The following is a 23,698-nucleotide window of genomic DNA, read 5'->3' as shown; positions in this document are numbered from 1 at the left end:
CCCCTCCCCCCACCTTGTCTCAGCCGGATCCTTCCAGCCCGGCACCGCCTTCCTGACCTGCAGTCTTCTTCTTGACCTCTCCGCCTCCATCCTACTCCGACCTATCACCCTCACCTTGACCTCTTTCCACCTATCACATTTCCAACTCCCCTCCTCCAAGTTCCTCCTCCCTACCTTTTATCTTCTCCTGCTGAACACTCTCTGCTCATTCCTGAAGAAGGGCCTGTGCCCGAAACGTCGAATCTCCTGTTCCCTGGATGCTGCCTGACCTGCTGTGCTGTTCCAGCAATAAAGTTTCAACTTTGATCTCCAGCATCTGCAGACCTCACTTTCTCCACCTATTTTTGGCCCATCTGCAAACTTGGCTATAGTATATTTATTTTCCTCATCCTATTCGATATGTGTAGTAAACAATTGTGGCTCCAATACTGATCCCTTTGGCACTTGTTGTAGGTTTCCATTCAGCTCCCAAAGGTATTTTTCTCGTGATGACAGTTATTTAATTCATTCCTCCCCACCCCTCCAACACTTTTAAAAAAAATTTCTGTTCCTTGATTATTTGGAATCCTATTAGTATTTTCTACCATGAAGACTGATGCAAAGTATTTAACTCTGCTGCCATTTCCTGGCCCCACGTTATCATTTACCTAGCCTCAATCTCTAAGGAGCCTGTGTTCACATTTTTTTAATATGTATACATTTAAAACCACTCTTACTCTTTAGTTTATCTTTTCCCTCTTTATTGTTCAGATGGTCACCTTTTGTTTGTTTTTAAAACTTCCTCAATTCTTTGGGCTTACCAATAACATTTGTCACGTTGGATGCTTTTTTTCTTTCAATTGATAATATTCTTCCTTATTTATCCCCTTCCTAGAATCCTGGCTGCTAACTGGGGTATGTTTTTACCGTGACTCATGAGTTTTATTTTTTTAAATCCTCTGCCATTGTCCCTGAACAAACTCCTTTCCCAGTCCACACCAGTCAATTTATCCAGCACTTTTGTACTTACCCTTGTTTAAATGTAGCACTGTTATTTCCAACCCAAATTTCACATTCTGAAAATGCTAAATTCTGCTGTTTCAAACTGTTTGAGCAGAAATTTCTCTCTATTCTTATTGGTCCAGAGATTGACAACAACTACATTTGCCCCCTCCCCCCAACCCTCAGGAGATATCTTTAATCCTGGTATGGGCAGGCAATGCAGCCTTTGCGATTCATGGCTGCAGAGAATAGCATTCCCCTAATTATACTCTTGCTACTACTCCGTTCCATTTTCTCCTCCCACTTGAATGGCACTCTGCACCACTGAAGGGCTTTTACCCAAAACGTCGATTTTCCTGCTCTTCGGATGCTGCCTGACCTGCTGTGCTTTTGCAGCACCACTCTAATCTTGACCACTGTGCCAAAGTTGATTATTTCTTGCTGTCCATGAGGATGAACTAACTATAGGGTTGGAAGGTGTAACATCTGTGCAGGTAGAGGTGAGGAACTGCAAAGGCAAAAGACCCTGATGGGACCGTGTCCTCTAGCAGTTGTTAGGGTGTGGGGTGGTAGGAAAGGCACTATTGCAATAATAGAGATTTCATTGTGGATGGGAAAATCAGGTTAGTAGCTGATCCCATGAAGTGGAGATAATGAATTGTTTACAGTGAATTTCCAGAGCAGCTTGAGGTAAAGCCCTCTAGGAAACAATACCGGATTTCTGATGTGTAATGAAGGAGACTTGATTGGGGTGGTTAAGTTAACCACACTAGAATAGAATTCGCCATGCATTCTGCGATTGAGAAGCTGGAATCTGCTGGTATAACACTTGTGTTAAGGAAACTAGAGTTGAGGGAGGAGTTGGTCAGAATTGATTGAAAGAGGAGCCTAGTAGGGAGACAGTAGAGCAGTAACGGCAGGAGTTTCTGGGGTTAAATTAGGAAGCAGAGCAGAGCTTTAACCTAAGGAGGAGGAAACGTACGAAAGGGAGGATGAGGCAACAATGGCTGATGTTCATAAAAAAAAGCATACAGTTGTGGTAAAAATGAGTGGGACACTTTTTTAAAAAAGCAGCAGCATACAACTACAAAAGCAGTAAAGGAGGAGATGAACTATGAAAGTAAACTAACTCAACGTAAAAAGAATGCAAACAGTTTTTAGACTTAAAATGGAGAGGGGCAAGAGTGGACATATGACTGCTGGAAAATGATGCTGGAGAATTAGTAATGGGGAGCAAAGAAATGGCGGAGGATTTGAACAAATACTTTGCATTAGTCTTCATGGTGGAAGATGCTAGTAGCATCCCAGAACTTTGAGTCAGGAGGTGGGGTGAATGTAGTAGGCAGCACGAAGTAAATGTTGCTGAGGAAGCTGAAAGGTTTGAAGGTGGATAAATTGTATGGGCCGGTTGAATTACACACAGGTGAGAGCTGAGGAGATTGTGGATGCATTCCTGATGAAGGGCTTTTGCCCGAAACGTCGATTTTCCTGCTCCTCGGATGCTGTGTGACCTGCTGTGTGTTTTCCAGCACCACTCTGATCTCCAGCATCTGCAGTCCTCACTTTTTTGCTTATGGATAAGAGGAATAGCTGACTGGGAGAAGACCGAGAAAGCGTATAAAGGAGTGTCTTTAAGGATGGCAGCTGGTGACTAGTGGGGTTCCACAGGAGTCAGTGTTATGACCGCAACAATTCACTTTGTATATTAACTATTTGGGAGAAGGAACTAAGAGTATTGCTGTTCATTTTACAGGTACACGAAGATTGGTGGAGGAATATAGTGTTGAAGAAGTGGAGAGGCTGCAGAAGGGCGTGGACAGGCTGCGATAGTGGGCGATGAAGTATCAGATGGAATACACTGAGAAAGTGTGAGACTATGCGCTTTAGTAGGAAGAATAAAGGCATAGGCAATTTTCTGAATGTGATGTAACTTCAGAAATCTGAAACACAAAGGGACTTGTTAGCCTGAATTAGGACTCCCAGGTTTGGCATTTGGGAAGGCAAATGCAATGTTAGCATTGGCATAATGGCTAGAAGGCGAGCAGAGAGGTTTGTAGCCATCCCTAAGCTGGTGAAGTTGAAAGGTTTGAAAGTGGATAAATCACCTGGACCAGTTAGACTACACCCAGATGAGGGGAGAGCTGACGAGATTGTGGATGCATTGGTGGTGATCCTTCAGGAATCAATGGAGTTGGGAAGGATTCCAGAGCACTGGAAAATGGCTAATGTAATTCCCCTGTTTAGGTTTTGGGCCATGTAATCTAAGATGAACCTGGATCCAAAGTTCCTTAAGCTGCAAGTGCTTACTAAGATGGTTTTGCCTTGGAACGCCTCGTTGTCCAGCAGCGCACTCATGCTGCAGCATCAACAGATCGCCCATCCTGCTATCCCTGTCAAATTTTATTTTATTTAACTTTTAATGAATTAATAAACATTGGAGACATTTGAACTGTTTTCTGTTGAGTGGTGATTTTAATAGAGATATTTACTACTATGAGGTGTCTGGTTAGAGCAGGTGGGGGAAAATCTGTTGCTGTTCGTAAAATCCTTGGCAAAAAGGTATTTAAAAGTGACATTTTAAAAAAAAAAACAAGTGAGTGGTTTAAGATCTAGAATGTCTTTTCAGAGACTTTGGTGCCGTGTTCAGTTGAAACATTCAAAAGGGCTCTTTTTTTTAACCTGAAATGGAAAAATATGTAGAGCTGTAGGGAAAAGGCAGGGGAATGGCACTAGGTGAATTGCTCATTTGGAAAGCTGATGTGGACCTGATTCAGTTATCTGAAAAGGTAAAAAAAATCTAAACATGCCTATTTGAGAAATGAAGGATATATTCCAACAACCATGTTTCATTCGGAGTAATGCTACATACTTTTACAGAAGGTTATATTTGACGAGCTTCTTATTCCATTTATTGCTAAATTCTCAGTTTGGATAAGAAAACAAACACAGGATTTATATAAAGTGGAAACTTGATTATCTGAATATGATGGGTGCGCACTATTTCATTCGGATAATTGATTATTCGGAAAATCGATTTAAATGCCTTTCCTCTGGGGCTTGGAGTTTTAAAGTCTGCTCCCTATTCAGAAGACTAGCAACAGCGTACAGCATGTGGGATCTTGCCCCCAACACCGCCCCTATCTTGCTTGTCCCCCCCCAGCCAGCGCAAGAGCCCCCCCGCCCCAACCATGCCACCCCCCCCCCCCCCCCCCCCCCCCACTCCCAAACCACCCCTCTCCCCACACCCCCAACACCAGCCCCAAGCCCCCCGCTCCCAACATAATCTCCCCTTGGCCCCTCTCCGGGGCATCTGGACTGCACACCAACAACCAGGTGGCTGCTGCTGCTGCCGCTTCTGCTGCGTTTGTGGGATAAATCGCCAAATAGATCGTGCATGCATGCACACAGCCACACACACACACGACTTTTTACTGCAAAAATTTGCAGTAAAAAGTCGTATGTTTGCCCTGTACAGGACAATGTTGGAGAGATTATTCCTGGGAGGTGGGGGGGGATGGGGTTAGGGTACAGGGTTAGGGTACACTCCTCTGTAGAATTCCAGGGAAAGTGTGGGGAGAGAGAGAGAGAGCGTGGGAGGTCAGTCATTTGGAGACAGTGCCTGTTCAATCACTGTAAACAAAAGACGCGATCACTGATGGAAATACGTCTTTGATGTATTGTTTCTATTGGGACCTCGAGATCTCGTTCGGATAATCCGATTTTCAGATAATTGGTATTTGGATAATCGAGTTTCCTCTGTAGTTTTGTTTTGCATACTTTAGAACATCCAAAACTGCTTTGCAGCCATTAGTTGTTTTTATGAACTTTAGTTGCTGTTATTGAATAATAAAATGGTTGCAGAGATGTTTTGACCCATTATGCCCTTGGTAACTAACTTGCTACAAGAACAGCTCCCCTATTCTCACTGCCTATAGCTGTGCAAATTTATTTTCTTCAGATGTTTGTCCATTCCAATTCACTTTTTGAAAGTCTCACATAAAACTGTTGCCTCCACACATCAAGTATGCATTCCAGACTGTACCACCAGCTGAATTATTTTCTTGTTACCATTGCTTTTTTTTTGCCAATTGCCTTGATCATGTCGGGAATTTGTCACCAAATCTGTGAATGGCAAATTACCAAAAGAAGGAAATAATTTGATAATTGTTTCATTACAACAGATTGACTCTTAGTTGCTAGAACAGCAGAGAATTTGCTTATACTACTTTGAAAGGTGCGAGATTCCAATGCACCCAGCTAATCAAGCAGGTGCAATTTTATTATAATTTCTGATCTAAAAGATGCTATTGCCTACTGGTGCAAAAAGTATTTTGAAGGCGTGTCCAGTGATGAGGTACTGTATAACTAAAGCAACATTGCTTAATTATTTGTTAATTCGGTCTCCTCATTTGGAATCCATAAATAGCTGAATGTCAGTGACTTGATGCTATGGCCTGTATTTTAGTCTTGCATGTACTGCAGTCTATTTCTGTAAGTATCATACTTGGAACATTTATTTAGCTACGTTATTTCTGCTATGTCTGCCTTTGCGCTTATATGTTTTATATCTACTGCCAGTGACTCTATAACATCACTTACTTCTGCCTATTACACTGACATGGTCACATAATGAGAGTAACTTTCATTGTCTGAGTTATTTTCGTCTGAAAGGACTCCTCATTTTTCTACACTGTTAGTCTGTCTTTTGAGCTCTATTCAGTTTTCTAACTTGCAGTGTGAGTAACTCCCTAATATTGTTACCTGTTTGCACCCTGAAGCATGTACTAACCAATCAACTTTTCCTAAATTCTGAAAATGTAACATTCATGAAACCAGTTGACACGAGGAAGAGCAGAGGGAGAACAGAGAAGGCACACTTACAAAGAGCTGTATGTGTAAAATACAGTTAAACATGTTAGAGCAGGAATTGTCAATTGACTTGAACCCTGACCCCTTGGCTCAGGTTTGGGACAATATTACTGTGCCACTAGAACCTACCCCCTGTAGCCTTGTATGCTGCACATTGTGAAGTCAGTTCATGTTTGTTTTTAATTGACTATAATTTGCCGGTAGTTAATGTTTAGCTTGTGTTAATTTTGGATGTTGGGATGTGTGGTTAGTTGAAAGTTTTCAATGTTTTCTTTGTTTGACTCTAGTTTACAAGGAAGAATGTTATTACACTAGTACTTTGTGCCTTTATTCTTTTACTAAATCATTGTAATTTCAGATTCCTCCTTTTCTCATTTCTTCTAAAGTAACAGCATGTGTAAACTTATGGTGTAATATAAAGAATTAGAGTGCTGCAAACACAAAATTGAGAGGGAATGGAAATGTGGCTCGAAAATAACTAGTCACTTAATAGATAATCTAAAATGAACAGAAGATAGACAAGGGAGAGTGGAGGTTTGGGGCAGTAATGGTTATGGAAAAAATTTGTAGTACAGTCTGTTCTGATATAACATGATAGTTCTATCCACCTACGATCCCGCATTATAAGAAAATTGCATAATAGTACCATTTAAATCACCAGGACTAGAATCCCGTTCTAGTCAATACAGGTAAGGAAAGTTTGCAATTGAAGAATTTAGACCATTATTTGTAGAACGCGTTCTGGCCACTTCGCGTTATAGAAGAAATGCGTGTTATAACAGAACCAACTGTATTGGAAAGAGGATCCTTTTGGGATCTTATGGGGCAAAGGTAGTGTCCATTTGGGATGCAGAAGAACTTGTAGTTGTTATCCATGTTAGGATCATTTTTGGATGAGGTAAGTGACAATCAAATCTCAGCTGAGTCTCGGAATTATGACAGACTTTAATGGGCACCAAGGATTTCAAGACTGAGAGAATCGAACACCTTGGTCAGGTCTACAAAAGTGAAGAACAATTCTAAAATTTTCTTCATAATGTGAGACTCCGGCACAATTCCAAAATGTGTGAAGGATTTCCATGTACAGAGGTACATGGAAATGCAAGTGGCAGGACGTGCTGAGTGGTTAACAAAGGATAGATTGTGTTGAGCTTCATATATTGTGCTATTGTATAACGAAGCAAATGTTATGCTGAGCCAGTAAAAACCAGCAGAGATTGAGCAAGGTTATAATATTAAATTTATTTTATAGTTTTATTAAGATACAAGCACAGATATTTAAGTACAGTTGAAGTTCTCCTCTGGTGATGAGGAAAGTAATGAGAATGTTAAATTGTTGCTTTGCAGAGAGAATATTGTACATGGCCAAAGAGAACAGTGTAATCTAGAAACTTGAGGTTTGAATTGTGTATTTTTGTCTAAAGATAAATTGGAAACTTTTGATAGTGTGTAATTTTTGGAAAATGTTTCCTTCTGAAAAAGGAGCAGGTAATTCTTAAGCTTGGGTTCTGTGAGGCGGTACCTGAAATATCTCCATGGGCTGTCAAGCAAAGATATTCATTGTGATTTCAATTAAAAGTATAGAAATCTTGGCACAGATAAATCATCAGGTCTTTTATCAGAATTGTTTAGGACCATAGAATGATTACAGCATAGATAGTAGGTCATTGAGCCAGATTTCCATGGTGACTCTCTGTACTGTCCCACACTCCTGCCCTATCTCATGGCCCAACAACTTACTCCTCTTTAGGTAAATATCCATTTCTTATTTGGATATTACATCTGCCTCGGCCATACTCCCTGGGCTGTAAATTCCAGTTCCTAACCGCACATTTAACATAAAATCATGTCACCTTCTGTTCTGTTACCAGTTATCTTAAATCCTTCCAATCTTTGGGAACACTTTATTTCTATTTGTTCTGTCCCGACTCCTTTGTATTTTTGAACACTGTTTTGAATCTTCTCTGCTTTCTCTTCCCTAAGAAGACTGACCCCCTGCTTCTCACTGGTCTATCCATGTAATTGAGGTCCCTTACCCATGGACGTTCTTGGTAATATTTATTGCACTGCCTTTAATGTCTTCAAAACCTGCCCAAAATTGGCTGAGCTAGTGTTTTATAGAGGTTTTTCCATTCTCATAACTACTTGATTTTGTACTTTGACTGCTGTTTAATAATCTCCAGATCCTACCTGGATTTCATTGACTATTTTTTCATTCTGCCCTGCCACCTACCATCAATTTATGCACGTGTATCCCTCAGTCCCCTCCTTCTGCTTCTGCACCCCTTTGCTATTGTGTCCTTTATTTTATATTGCTTTTCATTGTTCATCCTGCCAAAGTGTATAACTTAACACTTTTGCATTAAATCTTGGTTGCCATAGTCTTACAGTCATCGAGATGTACAGCACAGAAACAGGCCGTTTGGTTCAGCTTGTCCATGCCAACCGGTTATCCTACATTAATCTAGTCCCATTTGCTAGCATTTGTCCCACATTCATCTGAACCCTTTCTATTCACATACCCATCCAGGTGCCTTTTTAAATGTTATAATTGTACCAGCATCCACCTTTTCCTCTGACCGTTCAATCCATATATGCACCACCCTCTGCATGAAAAGGTTGCCCCCTAAGTCCCTTCTAAATCTTTCCCCTCTCACCTTAAATCTATGCCCTGTAGTTTTGGATTTCCCCATCCCAATAAAGTACCTTGACAATGACAATTCACTCTATCCATGCCCTTCATAACTTTTATAAACCTCTCAAGGTTATCCTTCAGCATCTGCTCGAGAGAAGATATACTCAGCCTATTCAGCCTCTCTGTTATAGCCCTCCTTGTAAATCTTTTTTGAATCCTTTCAAGTTTCACAACATCCTTCCTAGAGCAGGGAGACTAGAATTGTGTGCAGTATTCAATAGTGGCCTAACCAATATCACGTATAGCCACAACATGACCTCCCAACTCGTATACTCAATGCACTGCCCAATAAAGGCAAGTGTACCAAATGCATTCACTACCCTATCCACCTGCAACTCCACTTTCAAGGAACTGTGAACCTGCATTCGAGATCTTTGTTCAGCAACACTCCCCAGAACCTTACCATAAGTCATGCCCTGATTTGCCTTCCAAAATGTAGCACCTCACATTTATCTAAATGTAAACTTCATTTGCCATTCTTCTGCCATCTGATCAAGGTCCCATTGATCTCCTGAGGAACCTTCTTCTATCCATTACACTATCAATTTTGGTGTCATCTGCAAACTTACTTACCATACATCCTATATTCACTTTCAAATCATTTACATAAAAGACAAAAAAACCAGTGGACCCCAGCACCGATTCCCGTGGCATTCTGCTGGTCACAGGTCCCCAGTCTGAAAAGCAATTCTTCACCATCATCCTCTGTCTTCTACCTTCAAGCCAGTTCTGTATCCAAATGGCTAGTTCTCCCTGTATTTCATGTGATCTAACCTCGCTAACCAGTCTCCCACGGGGAACCTTGTCGAACGCCTTTCTGAAGTTTGTATAAATCACGTCCACTGCTCTGCCTTAATCAATCTTTTTTGTTACTTCTTCTTCTTCAAAAAAACTCAATTTCAGTGAAGTCTGTCAACATTCTCTTCCACATTTCACAAGGCTTCCAAGTTTACGGTCATCTGCAGGTTTTTGAAATTGTGTTCTCGTATACCTAATTGTTTTGTTTTGTCTAATTTCTGTATCGACTATTATTATTGTCAATGATATGTTTGGTTAAAGGAACTTTTTGAATAGTTTTCAGAAGAGAAGCTTTGGTTTCAATGTGGAGGATGAATAGGTGAAAGTAAAAGTGTTGTAGTAATTCTAAAGTAACTTCGTTGTTTTCCCCTGGATTATAGTTTCTGACTTGAGATAGTGTGTGACACAAATATTGAAACTCTTTTAAATTTCTTAAATATAGATCAACAGTTATAGTGCATACACTTGTACAATTTATCTTATGTCTGTGATTGAAGAAATGCATTGGTAATCTAATCTCAATACTCCACTGTTAGTGTAAATGTATTGATTCAATCTACAATATAACGGATTGATTTCCTTTGGTACTACTATCCACAATAAGTGTCTTTAACCAGGCTTCCTTTTTAAGGAACTGAAAACAATCTGTTTATTGTACACAAAATGTATTTTTAAAACAAATAACAAACGCTGGTTAACATTGAAAATGTTGAGGGCAATTTTACTAAAAACATTTGTTTTCAAATCTGTTACAAAACATGTCTTTTAGTTAGTACACCATTTTAAGAACACCATATCATATCCTCTCTATATATCATGAGTTGAGGGCGTAAAGGTCTCCTGCTTCATCATACTCAGGATCACCTTGAAGCATGACACTCTACAAAAGGTGTGCTGCTTTGTGCAATCTAAGTTTAATGTACCCCAGACTCTTAAGTACCAGAGAGATGTTAATTATCACAGCTTACTATTAAATATATCCATTGGATTCTTCAGTGATAGCCACACCGAGCTTCCTATATGGCAAGGAATAACATGACTATTGTTGCATCAGGTAAAATAATATGCTGGAGGCAAAAAATGCATCAAAACAATCGTTGTAGAGACCTCTAGGTATGAAATTCAGAATTGTTTATTTTTATGGCCTTTTCTACCTTAATTGAACTGTCCGTCTTGTTCTTTTCACTCTTGAAAATTTGACATTCCACTGTAGAATATGTATCGAGTGTATTTTGGATAATGGTTACAATGAAAATTCACTGTAGTAGTTATATCCTTTTTTATTGCTTTTGACATTGTCCTGTCCCATTCTGTTTTGAGCTGTAAAGATCATCTATCATTCTTCCTCCCTGTTTGCCACGCTGCCTAATTTTGAGATCTGAAGATTTTTTTGTATCCTGTGTCCAAATACGTTTTATGATTTGAAGAATGGCAAGTCCCGGCACAGATGACACACATCTGCCTGATCACTACCTACATGGAGTATGTGCTGAACCCAGTTTTCTTTTGTCTTTCCTGCCTTTCCGCGACATGACTGGATGAAATTGTGAAGCAGGCTGAATTTGGAGCTTATTTTGCATATCCAGGGTGCAGGTACATCAGTCAAGAACACACATGGGTAAGTGTGATGCAGATTGTAAATGTACTGCAGATTGCCTTTCAGAAGATTTTAAAAGTTTGGGAAATTGCTGAGAGGCATTGTAGAGTGCAAGCATGTTTAAGATGCAGTTAAGTGTTTATATGGAGTTGCATTTTGAATTAATATTAATGCTTAATACTAATGGCTGCATCTGTTGTATTCATTCTAGCATTGATTTGACTCAAATGGCATTGTGTAAATACAGAACACAAAGATAGTTTATCCTATTTTAGCACAGACTGTCACTCAGCCCTTCAGTGAATATAACTGCTCCTTTGGGGTGTGGAGGAGGACCGTGTATGTAACAACAGAATACATCACATACGGCCTTTCAACTGATGGGTTCTGAGAGCTGTATGCCATTTATTTCATAAAGTTCTGACTAGAATGCTGCTTACAAACGTGTTTGTTTCCGATTTTTGTTTTTTTTTCCCTGTGAGGGTGTTGACTTCTGCTAAGGATAGAATGTCACTGGTGCCAGACATCTGTGGTGCTTTGCAGAAATGGGTATTGATTTTATACAGGATGTTGAATGAGTGGAGGTAGGCAGCAATCTGTGTTCTGTGTAGATGTTAAATGAGGAAATGGAATTAATAGATAGCAATCTACATTGGAAAACTGCTTTATTTCTCTAATCCAAGATATCAAGGTCAGTTGTACTGAGCCAGTTGCATCAGCTCCCTGACCATGACCTGAGACTGAACCAGACCAAGGTAGTAACCTCTCCCCTCTGTTTAGCCATAAAATAAGCTTCTGACAAAACCTTCACTTTGTCTCCACCTACTTCTCCCTCTAAATTTGCAGTTACTGCCTCTAACTCAGGTTAGTTGCCACTGAAACCCTCATCTCTGCTGGCCTGTTATTTCTCATTGGTGAAAAACTTGATCTCACCCTGCACTTTGCCTGTAATTGAATGTGCGCGAGTCCCATTCTGGTCAAGGACCTAAATTGGCTCTGAGCAAAGCCATTATTCTCTGATTGTTGTTTTCAGATTCATTCATGATCGCTCCGTTCTCTATTTCTCTAATCTCCCTCCAGATCCTTGATTCCTGAGATCTTCTGCTTGACTTCTGGCTTCTTGCGTATGCCTGGATATTTATTGCTTTCATAAGGTCTATTCTTTCAGCTGCCAGGATTCTAAACTCTGGAATTCCCTCCCTAAAACTCTGTACCTTGATTAGTTCTCTTTTCCTCTTTTGAAGATGCTGCTTGCAATCTGTCTTGCCTGCCCTGACATCTCCTTAAATGACTTTTACTGCTAAGTTTTGTTTGGTGAAGGACCTTTGGGATGTTATATTGGGCTAGAGAAGCTGTTTAAAAGCATACTGCTTTGCAATATATGTGGCTGAACTACAAATCAGGGATCAAGCTTCCTTTATCATCATCCTGGTCTGTGGTTTGGCTTTATATCAGATGTTACACACAGCAATTAGTTGAGCCCTGATGCGTATTCACTTTTTGCTCTTTTAAACAATTAATGTAACTGGCATTGTACTAAAACTTGAGCCATGTTCGATTTATCAATTACAAAACTTTGTTGGTATGCTTTATTTTATAATTTTATGTTACATAAGTGGGAATGTGAAGAATTTTGAATAAGTTAAGTTGCAAACTTTGGATCCTCACAAGTTAGCATTGTCGGGTAAGATCTCATCAATAAGAACAAGGACTAGATAGTTGCTCAATCCTCTGATGGGCTGATGAGGTAGTTAAGAAAGAAAATTAGTATTTCAATGTAAATAAGTATTTACAAGGATGTTGCCAGGGTTGGAGGATTTGAGCTATAGGTAGAGGCTGAACAGGCTGGGGCTGTTTTCCCTCGAGCGTCGGAGGCTGAGGGGTGACCTTAGAGAGGTTTACAAAGTTATGAGGGGCATGGATAGGACAAATAGACAAAATCTTTTCCCTGGGGTCGGGGAGTCCAGAAATAGAGGACATAGGTTTAGGGTGAGAGGGGAAAGATATAAAAGAGACCGAAGGGGCAACTTTTTCACACAGGGTGGTACATGTATGGAATGAGCTGCCAGAGGATGTGGTGGAGGATGGTACAATTGCAACATTTAAGAGGCATTTGGAAGGGTAAACGAATAGGAAGGGTTTGGAGGGATATGGGCCGGGTGCTGGCAGGTGGGACTAGATTGGGTTGGGATATCTGGTCGGCATGGACGGGTTGGATCGAAGGGTCTATTTCCATGCTGCACATTTCTATGACTCTATAAGTGAGAAAAACCTTTTTCAAAGTTGAGAAAGAAAACTATTTGCTTCAGCATTTCATGGCTCTGGGGCATGAAAGTCCCAGATGTGAGCAGTTTGTTTGCCACCAGTCCCCAGACTACACGCATTCCAGTTTGCTCAAGAATATAATTTATCAGTCCTACCTTGTTCTCTGCTTTATTCCTGCCTGTCCTGATTGTTTGACTCGTTCATTTTCCCAACTGTTCTAGTCTCAGATTGATCTCTTTCCTCACTATTTCCTTGGTCCTTCCCCCACCACACCCCCACCTTACTAGTTTAAATTCTCCTGAGCGGCTGTAGCAAATCTCCCTGCCAGTATATTAGTCCCCTTCCAGTTTGGGTGCAATCCGTCCTTGTAAAGGTCACTTCTACCTCAGAAGAGATTCCAATGATCCAAAAATGTGAATCCTTCTCCCCTGCAACAGCTCCTTCGCCGCACATTCATCTGCTCTGTCCTCCTATTCTTACCCTCACTAGCTCATATCACCGGGCGTAATCCAGATATAACTACCCTTGTGGACCTCCTTTTTAAATTCCTGCCTAACTTCCAAGTTCTCCCTTCAGAATCTTATCCTTTTCCCTTTCTATATCGTTAGTTTGAATGTGTACAGTGACCCCCTGCTGGTCCCTCTCCCCTTTTGAGAACATTATGCACCCTTGCGGAGATATCTTTGATTTTGGCATCAGGGAGGCAACACACCATTCTGATTTTCTGCTACTGGCTGCGGAAACGTCTGTCTGTGCCTCTAACTCAAGAGTACCCTATCACAATCGATTGCTTGCCCCCAAATCTGGTTGGATAAATATGAAAGTGTTTGCAAGTTCCTAGTTTACTGGGATAACTATATTATAGTGAGTGCAAAGTATTATAGTCCTTGAAAAAGGATCACAGGCGGATAGTTGAGAATCTGAATAAGTTGTTGAACTGGAGTCAGAAATTCATTGCTGAGATATCAAATTTCCTGGAGCGTTGGGCCAGATCTATGTGTCACAACTTGAACAAACTTGGAAACTTATTTTATAAAATTCCTTTAAAATAACTCTGCCAGATGGGATAAAACATTCCTAAAGATCACAAGTTTGTATCTTTTAACACTGTGTTCATTCTGTTCTCGATACGTAGTAAATGTCTAACATAGCATACTCGCATCCTACCTACTTTCTAATAGTTTTCTTTTACTCTGTCCTCTCGATCTTTTACGTCACTTGTGCTTTGTCCTTTCTCTGTGTACTTCGTTTGCGACTGGTGTTTTTATGCCATCTTCAATACTATTCATTTGACCTATCATCAGGGAAGGTGTCAGTACCACTTGGCTGTTAATTCAGAGACCCAGGGCTGGAGCTCCAGGTTCGAATCCTGCCCAGGCAGATGGTGCAAGTTGAATTTAATAACTATCTGGAATTAAGGATCTAATGATGACCATGAATCCATTGTTGATTGATTGTCAGAGAAACCCATCTGGTTCACTAATGTCCTTTAGGGAAGGAAATTGCCATCCTTACCTGGTCTGGCCTGCATGTGACTACAGACCCACAGCAATTGTTTGACTCTTAACTGCCGTCTGGGATGGACAATAAATGCTGGCCTGGCCAGTGATGCCCTCATGCCATGAATGAATTTAAAGCAAATTTTGTTTGTTCATATAATTTGTGTCTCCTTATAATTGAAGCTGAACACTGTACATTGCCAGTGGCGAGATAGGAGTATTATATTCAGTGGGCTGGCATGCTACATCTAATGAAACTAATCAGTAAAGATGCAGCTTCTTAATGTGAAGGATATCTGTTATTTGCCCAGCATATCGAGTTTTGATACATCAAAGGTCTGCTGAAGGATTCTACCCCTTGTGGAGCAATAGCCTGAATTATTCAAAACAAATGTCCAATGGTAGAGCTAATAATTTCATTTTGAAGCAGAAAGTTTAGGAAGTTGTCAGTTTTGGGACCAAAGCTGGTGGCCGTATGAAGGTGACTATAGAGACTAAAAATTATTGTCAGCCACAGTGTCAGGGAATGACTGTGGAAACCAGGATGAAACCAGTCTTGGGAGGGTTTTAATTGGTAGGTGAGTGAGTGACTGAACGGATGGGTGGATGGACAGACATGAAGAGTCATAGAGTCCTAGAGCTGTACAGCATGGAAATAGACCCTTCGGTCCAACCCGTCCGTGCCGACCAGATATCCCAACCCAATCTAGTCCCACCTGCCAGCACCCGGCCCATATCCCTCCAAACCCTTCCTATTCATATACCCATCCAAATGCCTCTTAACTGTTGCAATTGTACCAACCTCCACCACTTCCTCTGGCAGCTCATTCCATACATGTACCACCCTCTGCGTGCAAAGGTTGCCCTTTAGGTCTCTTTTATATCTTTCCCCTCTCACCCTAAACCTATGCCCTGTAGTTCTGGACTCCCCGACCCCAGGGAAAATACTTTGCCTATTTATCCTATCCATGCCCCTCATAATTTTGTAAACCTCTCTAAGGTCACCCCCTCAAGTCTCCGCTCCAGGGAAAACAGCCCCAGCCTGTTCAGCCTCTCCCTATAGCTCAAAGCCTCCAACCCTGGCAACATCCTTGTAAATCTTTTCTGAACCCTTTCAAGCTTCACAACATCTTTCCGATAGGAAGGAGACTAGAATTGCACGCAATATTCCAACAGTCGCCTAACCAGTGTCCTGTACAGTTGCAACATGACCTCCCAACTCCTGTACTCAATACTCTGACCAATAAAAGAAAGCATAGGTTAGCCAAAAGAATTGGGAATTAATTGACTAGCATGAAAAGCTTTTTAAACAATAAAATTCCAGCTATTTGATGTGTGGGCTTTGAGTTGAGCATATAAACATGACTTAGAGGCAGAAGTAGATGATACAGTCAGTCAAGACTGCAGTATTAAATAGAAAACCGTGACTAATCTGATTCTGGCCTCTATCTTCCTGCCTACATCCAAAACTCTTTGGCTTTATGGATTAAGAATCCATAACTCTACTTTAAAAATATTCATTGACCTTGCCTTTGCATCTCTGTGGGGAAGAAATTACGTATCCTCTGAGAGAACAGATTTCTTCTCATCTCTATCTTAGGTGGAGTCTCCTTAATTGTAAATTGTAATCCCATGGTTCTTGGCTGCTCCACAGGGGAATACATCCTTTCAGCTTCCACCCTATCATGTCACCTCTGGCCTTGCAGATGTCAGTACACTAGAGCCATAAAATATATTGTAGCTCAGAAAGAAGCCGTTTAACCCATTTGTATTTGAGCCAGCTGGATAAACTAGCTGCACATTCTAACCTTACTTTCTGACACCTGGTATCCCTTTGGGTGCAGATCCAGGTTTGCTACAATACGTTTGAGGGTTTCTGCCTCAGCTACCAAACTTAATCATATTTCAGTTTTGTAATGTAGCAACCAGATGTTTGATTGGAGGTCCACGCCATTACTACTTGATGCTGTGATAGTCTAGCTGCCAGAAACTGAGTTTTCCTTCCAAACATCAATTGTCTTGAAAGGTATGTTTTGCTTCTGACAATTTTTGTCTTACTGCAATGTGAAACTTCACAATCTTTTAAAAATTGTGTAACCGTAGCAGTACTTTTTCACTCTCCGTTGTATTAACAAAAAAAACAGAACATTTGGTGCTGTGGACCTTGTTGAGTTGGATGGTTTTATCTGCATTAAATGGTTTGTAATTCTCCCCTGCCCTTCTGCCTTGGCACGTGAAGTTGAGAAATTAAAACCATCCTAGCCTGAGTGTATGAAGTAGACGCTTACAGCTGTTGAGCGAATAATTAAAATATGAGAACCAGTTTGAGAGAGTTTCCAAAATCTGGATCTTTTTCGTTTTTGAAATGTGTTGCATAGCTGGCTGGGCCAACATTTATTGCCCATCCCTAATTGCCCAGAGGAGAGTGATGAGTCAGGCTCATTGCTGTGTATCTGGAGGCTCCTGTTGGCCAGAACAGCTAAGCATGGCAGATTGCATTCCCTAAAAGGCACCAGTGCTTGAAGGGCATTCATGAACAAGTAGGTATTTACATCAATTAACATTGGTTGCTATTATGCTAGCTTTTTATTCCTGATTTTTATTGAATTCAACTTTTATCATCTGAATGCATGTCCTCAGAACATCACCCGAGGGTTCTGGGTTACTCGTCCAGTGACTTTACAACGACACCACTTCTCCACAATTGTAGATTTAAATCCAGACTGGTTTAATGGGATATATGTTTTTTTATGATTGATTCTATATGTAGTGTGGGGTGGTTTTTAAAATCATGCTCATGAGCTGAACAGCTGTACTAATATTGGAGCAGGGTAAGATGAGCTTTGTTCTGTATTTTGGTGTATTCTGTATTTGAGATGGGAGTTCCTTGTCAGTGACATATCAAAAGTGAGCAGTTTCCCAGTAATGTCATCTTCACTTTGAGCACTAAAGAACATGACAATAGTGAACTTAGTAAGCACTTGAGCGAGCAGTCTTGCATTTAATTTCTGGAGTTTTAATAAGTCTGCAATTAAGTACAGAACAATATGCAACAAAACTTTGTTTATCTGAATAGCTGTCATGTGCCACAAAAATGTGTCTTAATGCCCTCCTAATCTGTTTTTAATCTTTTTAAGTTTTGTGCATTTCCATGTGCTAATTTTTTTAATAGTAAACAATAAAAGGTTTTGACACTTGTGTGCTTCGTGGAGTAGATTTACCCATTTAGTTGACTTGCATCCTGAAAGAACTGGTGTCGCAATTCATTGAGACAAAAGCATGGTTAATACTGCCAGTAACGTATCTGAAACTGCCCTATTTCAAATGGAAACCAATTCAATGAATTGAGGCACTAATGATATTGACAGAGTTGGTCCCCATTTGGAATGGGGCAGTTTCAGTTTCACTCCAGGTGGTATTAACTGTGCTTTTGGTTGATTTTGGCCAGATGCAGAACAAAACACTTCACTGTGCTTGAACAAACTGCCTTATTTCCAGCTTAAATGGATCCATTTTTACACTATTCTTGTGTCCTCAGACAGTTTGCCTCAAATATGGAATTAGTCAAAGTTCATTTATTTTTCCATCGTAACGACAGTGTTAAGTGTCAACCATTAATAACAACAGGTTTACACAGAAGAAGAATATGAAGATTCCTGCAGTGTGAAAAGAGGCCAGTCGGCCCATCGAGTGTGCACTGACCCTTCAAGGAGCACCGCACCCAGACCCAGGCCTTAACCTATTTCCTGTAACCCCACACTTACCATGGATAATTCACCTTACCTGCACATTTCTGGACAAAATGGGCAATTTAGCATGACCGAACCACCTAATTTACACTTTTCTGGACCATGGGAGGAAACCAGACCACTCGGAGAAAACCAGACCAAACATGGGGAAAATGTGCAAAAGCCAGGTAGGCAGTTGCCCAAGGGTGGGTTTGAACATGGGTCCCTGGTGCTGTCAGGCAGCAGTGCCAGCCACTGTGCCACCATGTTTTCGTGAGTGGTTTGTGAGAAATATTACATGTTTTAGTGCATGTTTCAAATTTGTACACTTGAGGGCCCACAATGTGATCCCAAACGACTGTGAAGTTATTGTTTTCTATTTGTGGCTGGAGATTTGTTGCCACTTTAGTGTGTTTGCATTTAGACTTTTGAACTGTTTCCTTTGGGTAACTTGCTATCTTTTGAGAATTGGAGTAGGAGGTGCCAGGAGTGTCCAAATTTCTGGGCAGTCCTTTTCAAGTTTAAATCTCAGACCTATAGTGCAGGTCTTAGAGTTTAAGATATTTCGCTAATGGAGACATCAGTTGTGTTTTATTTTCATTAAAAGGAAGCTTAGAAAGTTAAGTTTTGTGACACTCTAGTTGCTAGCACCACTCCAGGACAGTGGACAATCTTGGTGCCGAGCTAACTCAGATTATGGGGTAAAAGGTTAGAAGCAGACTATTGAAATTTCTGACTAGCAGTTTTAAGACGTTATCACTTTCCCTATTTAACTCTCTGGTTATGGGCAACATCAGCAATATTAATATGGAGCATGTTAATATGCTAGGACATTTGAGATCAAGAAAGAAGTGGTGTTGAGTCTCTTAAAGAAACATTAAGTTGGATAAGTCTTAGTCTTAGAGAGGGTGCAGAATGTTCTCACGGGGGAGAGGGGTCAGCAGGAGGTCATTGTCCACATTGGAACCAATGACATTGGAAGGGAAAAGGTTGAGACTCTGAGGGGAGATTACAGAGATTTGGCAGAAATTTAAAAAGGAGGTCCTCAAGGGTAGTAATATCTGGATTACTCCCAGTGCCAAGAGCTAGTGAGGGCAGAAATAGGAGGACAGAAGGGGGGGGGGGGGCAGGGAGATAGTGAGGAAAGAGATCGATCTGAGATGGGTACAGCTGAGAACAGAAGCGAGTCAAACAGTCAGGGTAGGCAGGGACAAGGTAGGACTAATAAATTAAACTACATTTATTTCAATGCAAGGGGCCTAACAGGGAAGGCAGATGAACTCTGGGCATGGTTAGGAACATGGGACTGGGATATCATAGCAATTATGGAAACATGGCTCAGGGATGGGCAGGACTGGCAGCTGAATGTTCCAGGATACAAATGCCACAGGAAGGATAGAAAGGGAGGCAAGAGAGGAGGGGGGGTGGCATTTTTGATAAGGGATAGCATTAGAGCTGTGCAGAGGGAGGATATTCCTGGAAATACATCGAGGGAAGTAATTTGGGTGGAACTGAGAAATAAGAAAGGGATAATCACCTTATAGACCCCCTAATAGTCAGAGGGAAATTGAAATCTCCTTATAAATCTGTTTCTCAATTATCTGTAAGAATAATAGGGTAGTTATGGTAGGGGATTTTAACTTTCCAAACATTGACTGGGACTGCCATAGTGTTAAAGGTTTAGATGGAGAGGAATTTCTTAAGTGCGTACAAGACAATTTTCTGATTCAGTATGGATGTACCTACTAGAGAAGGTGCAAAACTTGACCTACTCTTGGGAAATAAGGCAGGACAGGTGATTGAGGTGTCAGTGGGGGAGCACTTTGGGGCCAGCGACCATAATTCTATTTGTTTTAAAATAGTGATGGAAAAGGATAGACCAGATCTAAAAGTTGAAGTTCTAAATTGGAGAAAGGCCAATTTTGACGGTATTAGGCAAGAACTTTCAAAAGCTGATTGGGGGCAGATGTTCGCAGGTAAAGGGACGGCTGGAAAATGGGAAACCTTCAGAAATGAGACAACAAGAATCCAGAGAAAGTATATTCCTGTCAGGGTGAAAGGAAAGGCTGGTAGGTATAGGGAATGCTGGATGACTAAAGAAATTGAGGGTTTGGTTAAGAAAAGGAAGGAAGCATATGTCAGGTGTACAGACATGATAGATCAAGTGAATCCTTAGAAGAGTATAAAGAAAGTAGGAGTATACTTAAGAGGGAAATCAGGAGGGCAAAAGGGGGACATGAGATAGCTTTGGCAAATAGAATTAAGGAGAATCCAAAGGGTTTTTACAAATATGTTAAGGACAAAAGGGTAACTAGGGAGAGAATAGGGCCCCTCAAACATCAGCAAGACAGCCTTTGTGTGGAGCCACAGAAAATGGGGGAGATACTAAATGAATATTTTGCATCGGTATTTACTGTGGAAAAGGATATGGAAGATATAGACTGTAGGGAAATAGATGGTGACATCTTGCAAAATGTCCAGACTACAGAGGAAGAAGTGCTGGATGTCTTGAAACGGTTAAAGGTCGATAAATCCCCATGACCTGATCAGGTGAACCCGAAAACTCTGTGGGAAGCTAGAGAAGTGATTGCTGGGCCTCTTGCTGAGATATTTGTATCATCGATAGTCACAGGTGAGGTGCCGGAAGACTGAAGGTTGGCAAACGTGGTGCCACTGTTTAAGAAGGGTGGTAAAGACAAGCCAGGGAACTATAGACCAGTGAGCCTGACCTCAGTGGTGGGCAAATTGTTGGAGGGAATCCTGAGGGACAGGATGTACATGTATTTGGAAAGGCAAGGACTGATTAGGGATAGTCAACATGGCTTTGTGCGTGGGAAATCATGTCTCACAAACTTGATTGAGTTTTTTGAAGAAGTTAGAGGGCAGAGCGGTAGATGTGATCTATATTGACTTCAGTAAGGTGTTCGACAAGGTTCCCATGGGAGACTGATTAGCAAGGTTAGATCTCATGGAATACAGGGAGAACTAGCCATTTGGATACAGAACTGACTCAAAGATAGAAGACAGAGGGTGGTGGTGGAGGGTTGTTTTTCAGACTGGAGGCCTGTGACCAGTGGAGTGCCACAAGGATCGGTGCTGGGTCCTCTGTGTTTTGTCGTTTACATAAATGATTTGGATGCGAGCATAAGAGGTACAGTTAGTAAGGTTGCAGATGACACCAAAATTGGAGGTGTAGTGGACAGCGAAGAGGGTTACCTCAGATTACAACAGAATCTGGACCAGATGGGCCAATGGGCTGAGAAGTGGCAGATGGAGTTTAATTCGGATAAATGCGAGGTGCTGCATTTTGGGAAAGCAAATCTTAGCATGACTTATACACTTAATGGTAAGGTCCTAGGGAGTGTTGCTGAACAAAGAGACCTTGGAGTGCAGGTTGATAGCTCGTTGAAAGTGGAGTCGCAGGTATATAGAATAGTGAAGAAGGCGTTTTGTATCCTTTCCTTTATTGGTCAGAGTATTGAGTACAGGAGTTGGGAGGTCATGTTGCGGCTGTACAGGACATTGGTTAGGCCACTGTTGGAATATTGCGTGCAATTCTGGTCTCCTTCCTATCGGAAAGATGCTGTGAAACTTGAAAGGGTTCAGAAAAGATTTACAAGGATGTTGTCAGGGTTGGAAGATCTGAGCTATAGGGAAAGGGTGAACAGGCTGGGGCTGTTTTCCCTGAAGCGTCAGAGGCTGAGGGGTGACCTTATAGAGATTTACAAAATTATGAGGGGCATGGATAGGATAAATAGGCAAAGTCTTTTCCCTGGGGTCGGGGAGTCCAGAATTAGAGGGCATAGGTTTAGGGTGAGAGGAGAAAGATATAAAAGAGACCTAAGGGGCAACCTTTTCACGCAGAAGGTGGTACGTGTATGGAATGAGCTGCCAGACGATGTGGAGGCTGATACAATTGCAACATTTAAGAGGCATTTGGATGGGTATATGAATAGGAAGGTTTGGAGGAATATGGCAGGTGGGACTAGATTGGGTTGGGATATCTGGTCGGCATGGATGGGTTGGACCGAAGGGTCTGTTTCCATGCTGTACATCTCTATGATTCTTTGACTCTAAGTCCCCAGTGTCTGATGGTATCTGCCCCGGGTTATTGAGAAAGGCAAGAGAGGAGATTGCTGGGCCCATGACAAAGTCCTTGTATCTTCGCCACCCACTAGAGAGGTCATTGAGGACTGCTGAGTAGCTAATGTTGTTCCTTCCATCAAGAAGGGAAATAGGGACAATCCAGGAAACCAAAGACCGGGGAGTCTCACATTGTGATTGAGAAGCTATTGGAGAGAATTTGTAGGTATAGGATTTATGTACATTTGAAAAAGCTTGGCCTAATTAGGGACAGTCAGTATGGCTTTGGATGGGGCAGGTCATGTCTTACTAACTTGCTTTAAATTCTCCATGGAGGTGATGGTGATCATAGAGGGTAGAGCAGTGAGTGTTGTCAACATGGATTTTAGTAAGGCTTTTGACAAGGTGTCTCCTGGCAGGCTCAACCAGAAGATTAAGATGCATGGGATCAGTGGTGACCTGGCTACTTAGATTCAGAATTGGCAGGGACAGGGGCGGAGTAGTGTTTTTCTGGCTGCAGGTCTATGATTAGCGGCGTTCCGCAGGGATGTGTGCTGGGACCTTTGCTGTTTGTGATATGAGAATCACTTGGATGACAATATAGATGGGTGGGGTTAGTAAGTTTGCAGATTACCCACAACTCAACAGACCCGTGTGTAATGTAGAAGTTTGTCACAGAATACAGTGGATATAGTTCATTTGTGGATATGGGCAGGGAAATGCAGTTTAATCCAGGTAAGTATGAGGTGCTGCACTTTTGTGTATACAGTTAGTGGCAGGACCCTGCACAGCATTGATGTACAGAGGGATCTTTGGGTTCAAGTCCACAGCTCCCTGAAAGTGACCCCATGAGTAGATGGAGTGGTAAATGATGCATATGGGATGTTTGCTTTAATTGGTCAGGGAATTGAGTACACGAGTCAGGATGTCATGTTGTGGCTTTCTAGGACTTTGGTTAGGTCACATGTAGAGTATTGCGCTCAGTTCTGGTTACCACATTGCAGGAAGAATGTGGAGGCTTCAGAGCGGGTGCAGAAGAGGTTTACCAGGATGCTGCCTGGATTAGTGAGTATGAGCTATAAGGAGAGGCTCAAAATGCTCTGGAGAGATGGAGGCTGAGGGGAGACTTGATAGAAATGTATAAAATTGAGATGCATAGATAGGGTTGACGGTCAAATCTTTT

At 41.4% G+C, this 23,698-nt stretch overlaps 1 protein-coding gene across 6 annotated transcripts in view; it reads left to right on the top strand.

Annotated features, from left to right (window-relative positions):
• pals2a (protein associated with LIN7 2, MAGUK p55 family member a) overlaps positions 1 to 23,698 on the top strand; it is a 157,650-nt gene that overhangs the window by 28,546 nt on the left and 105,406 nt on the right. For 2 of the 6 annotated variants that reach the window (XM_043689708.2, XM_043689706.2), the window contains exon 2: positions 10,899 to 10,961. The exons of 2 other annotated variants lie outside the window; for them this stretch is intronic. In XM_043689708.2, the coding sequence (XP_043545643.2) occupies positions 10,958 to 10,961 (4 nt within the window). In that variant the 5' untranslated portion in view covers positions 10,899 to 10,957. Of the gene's footprint in view, positions 1 to 2,828; positions 2,850 to 10,895; positions 10,962 to 23,698 lie in introns of those variants that run through there. 2 more of the 6 variants (XM_043689707.2, XM_087987048.1) reach the window with 2 other exon arrangements.

Source organism: Chiloscyllium plagiosum, unplaced genomic scaffold (assembly GCF_037043375.1).
Source record: "Chiloscyllium plagiosum isolate Xiang-an unplaced genomic scaffold, Cpla_swu_hap1 HiC_scaffold_5, whole genome shotgun sequence".
NCBI classification, from domain to species: domain Eukaryota; kingdom Metazoa; phylum Chordata; class Chondrichthyes; order Orectolobiformes; family Hemiscylliidae; genus Chiloscyllium; species Chiloscyllium plagiosum.
Note: the sequence above shows the minus strand (reverse complement) of the source record. Positions and strands in the feature narration are given on the sequence as shown.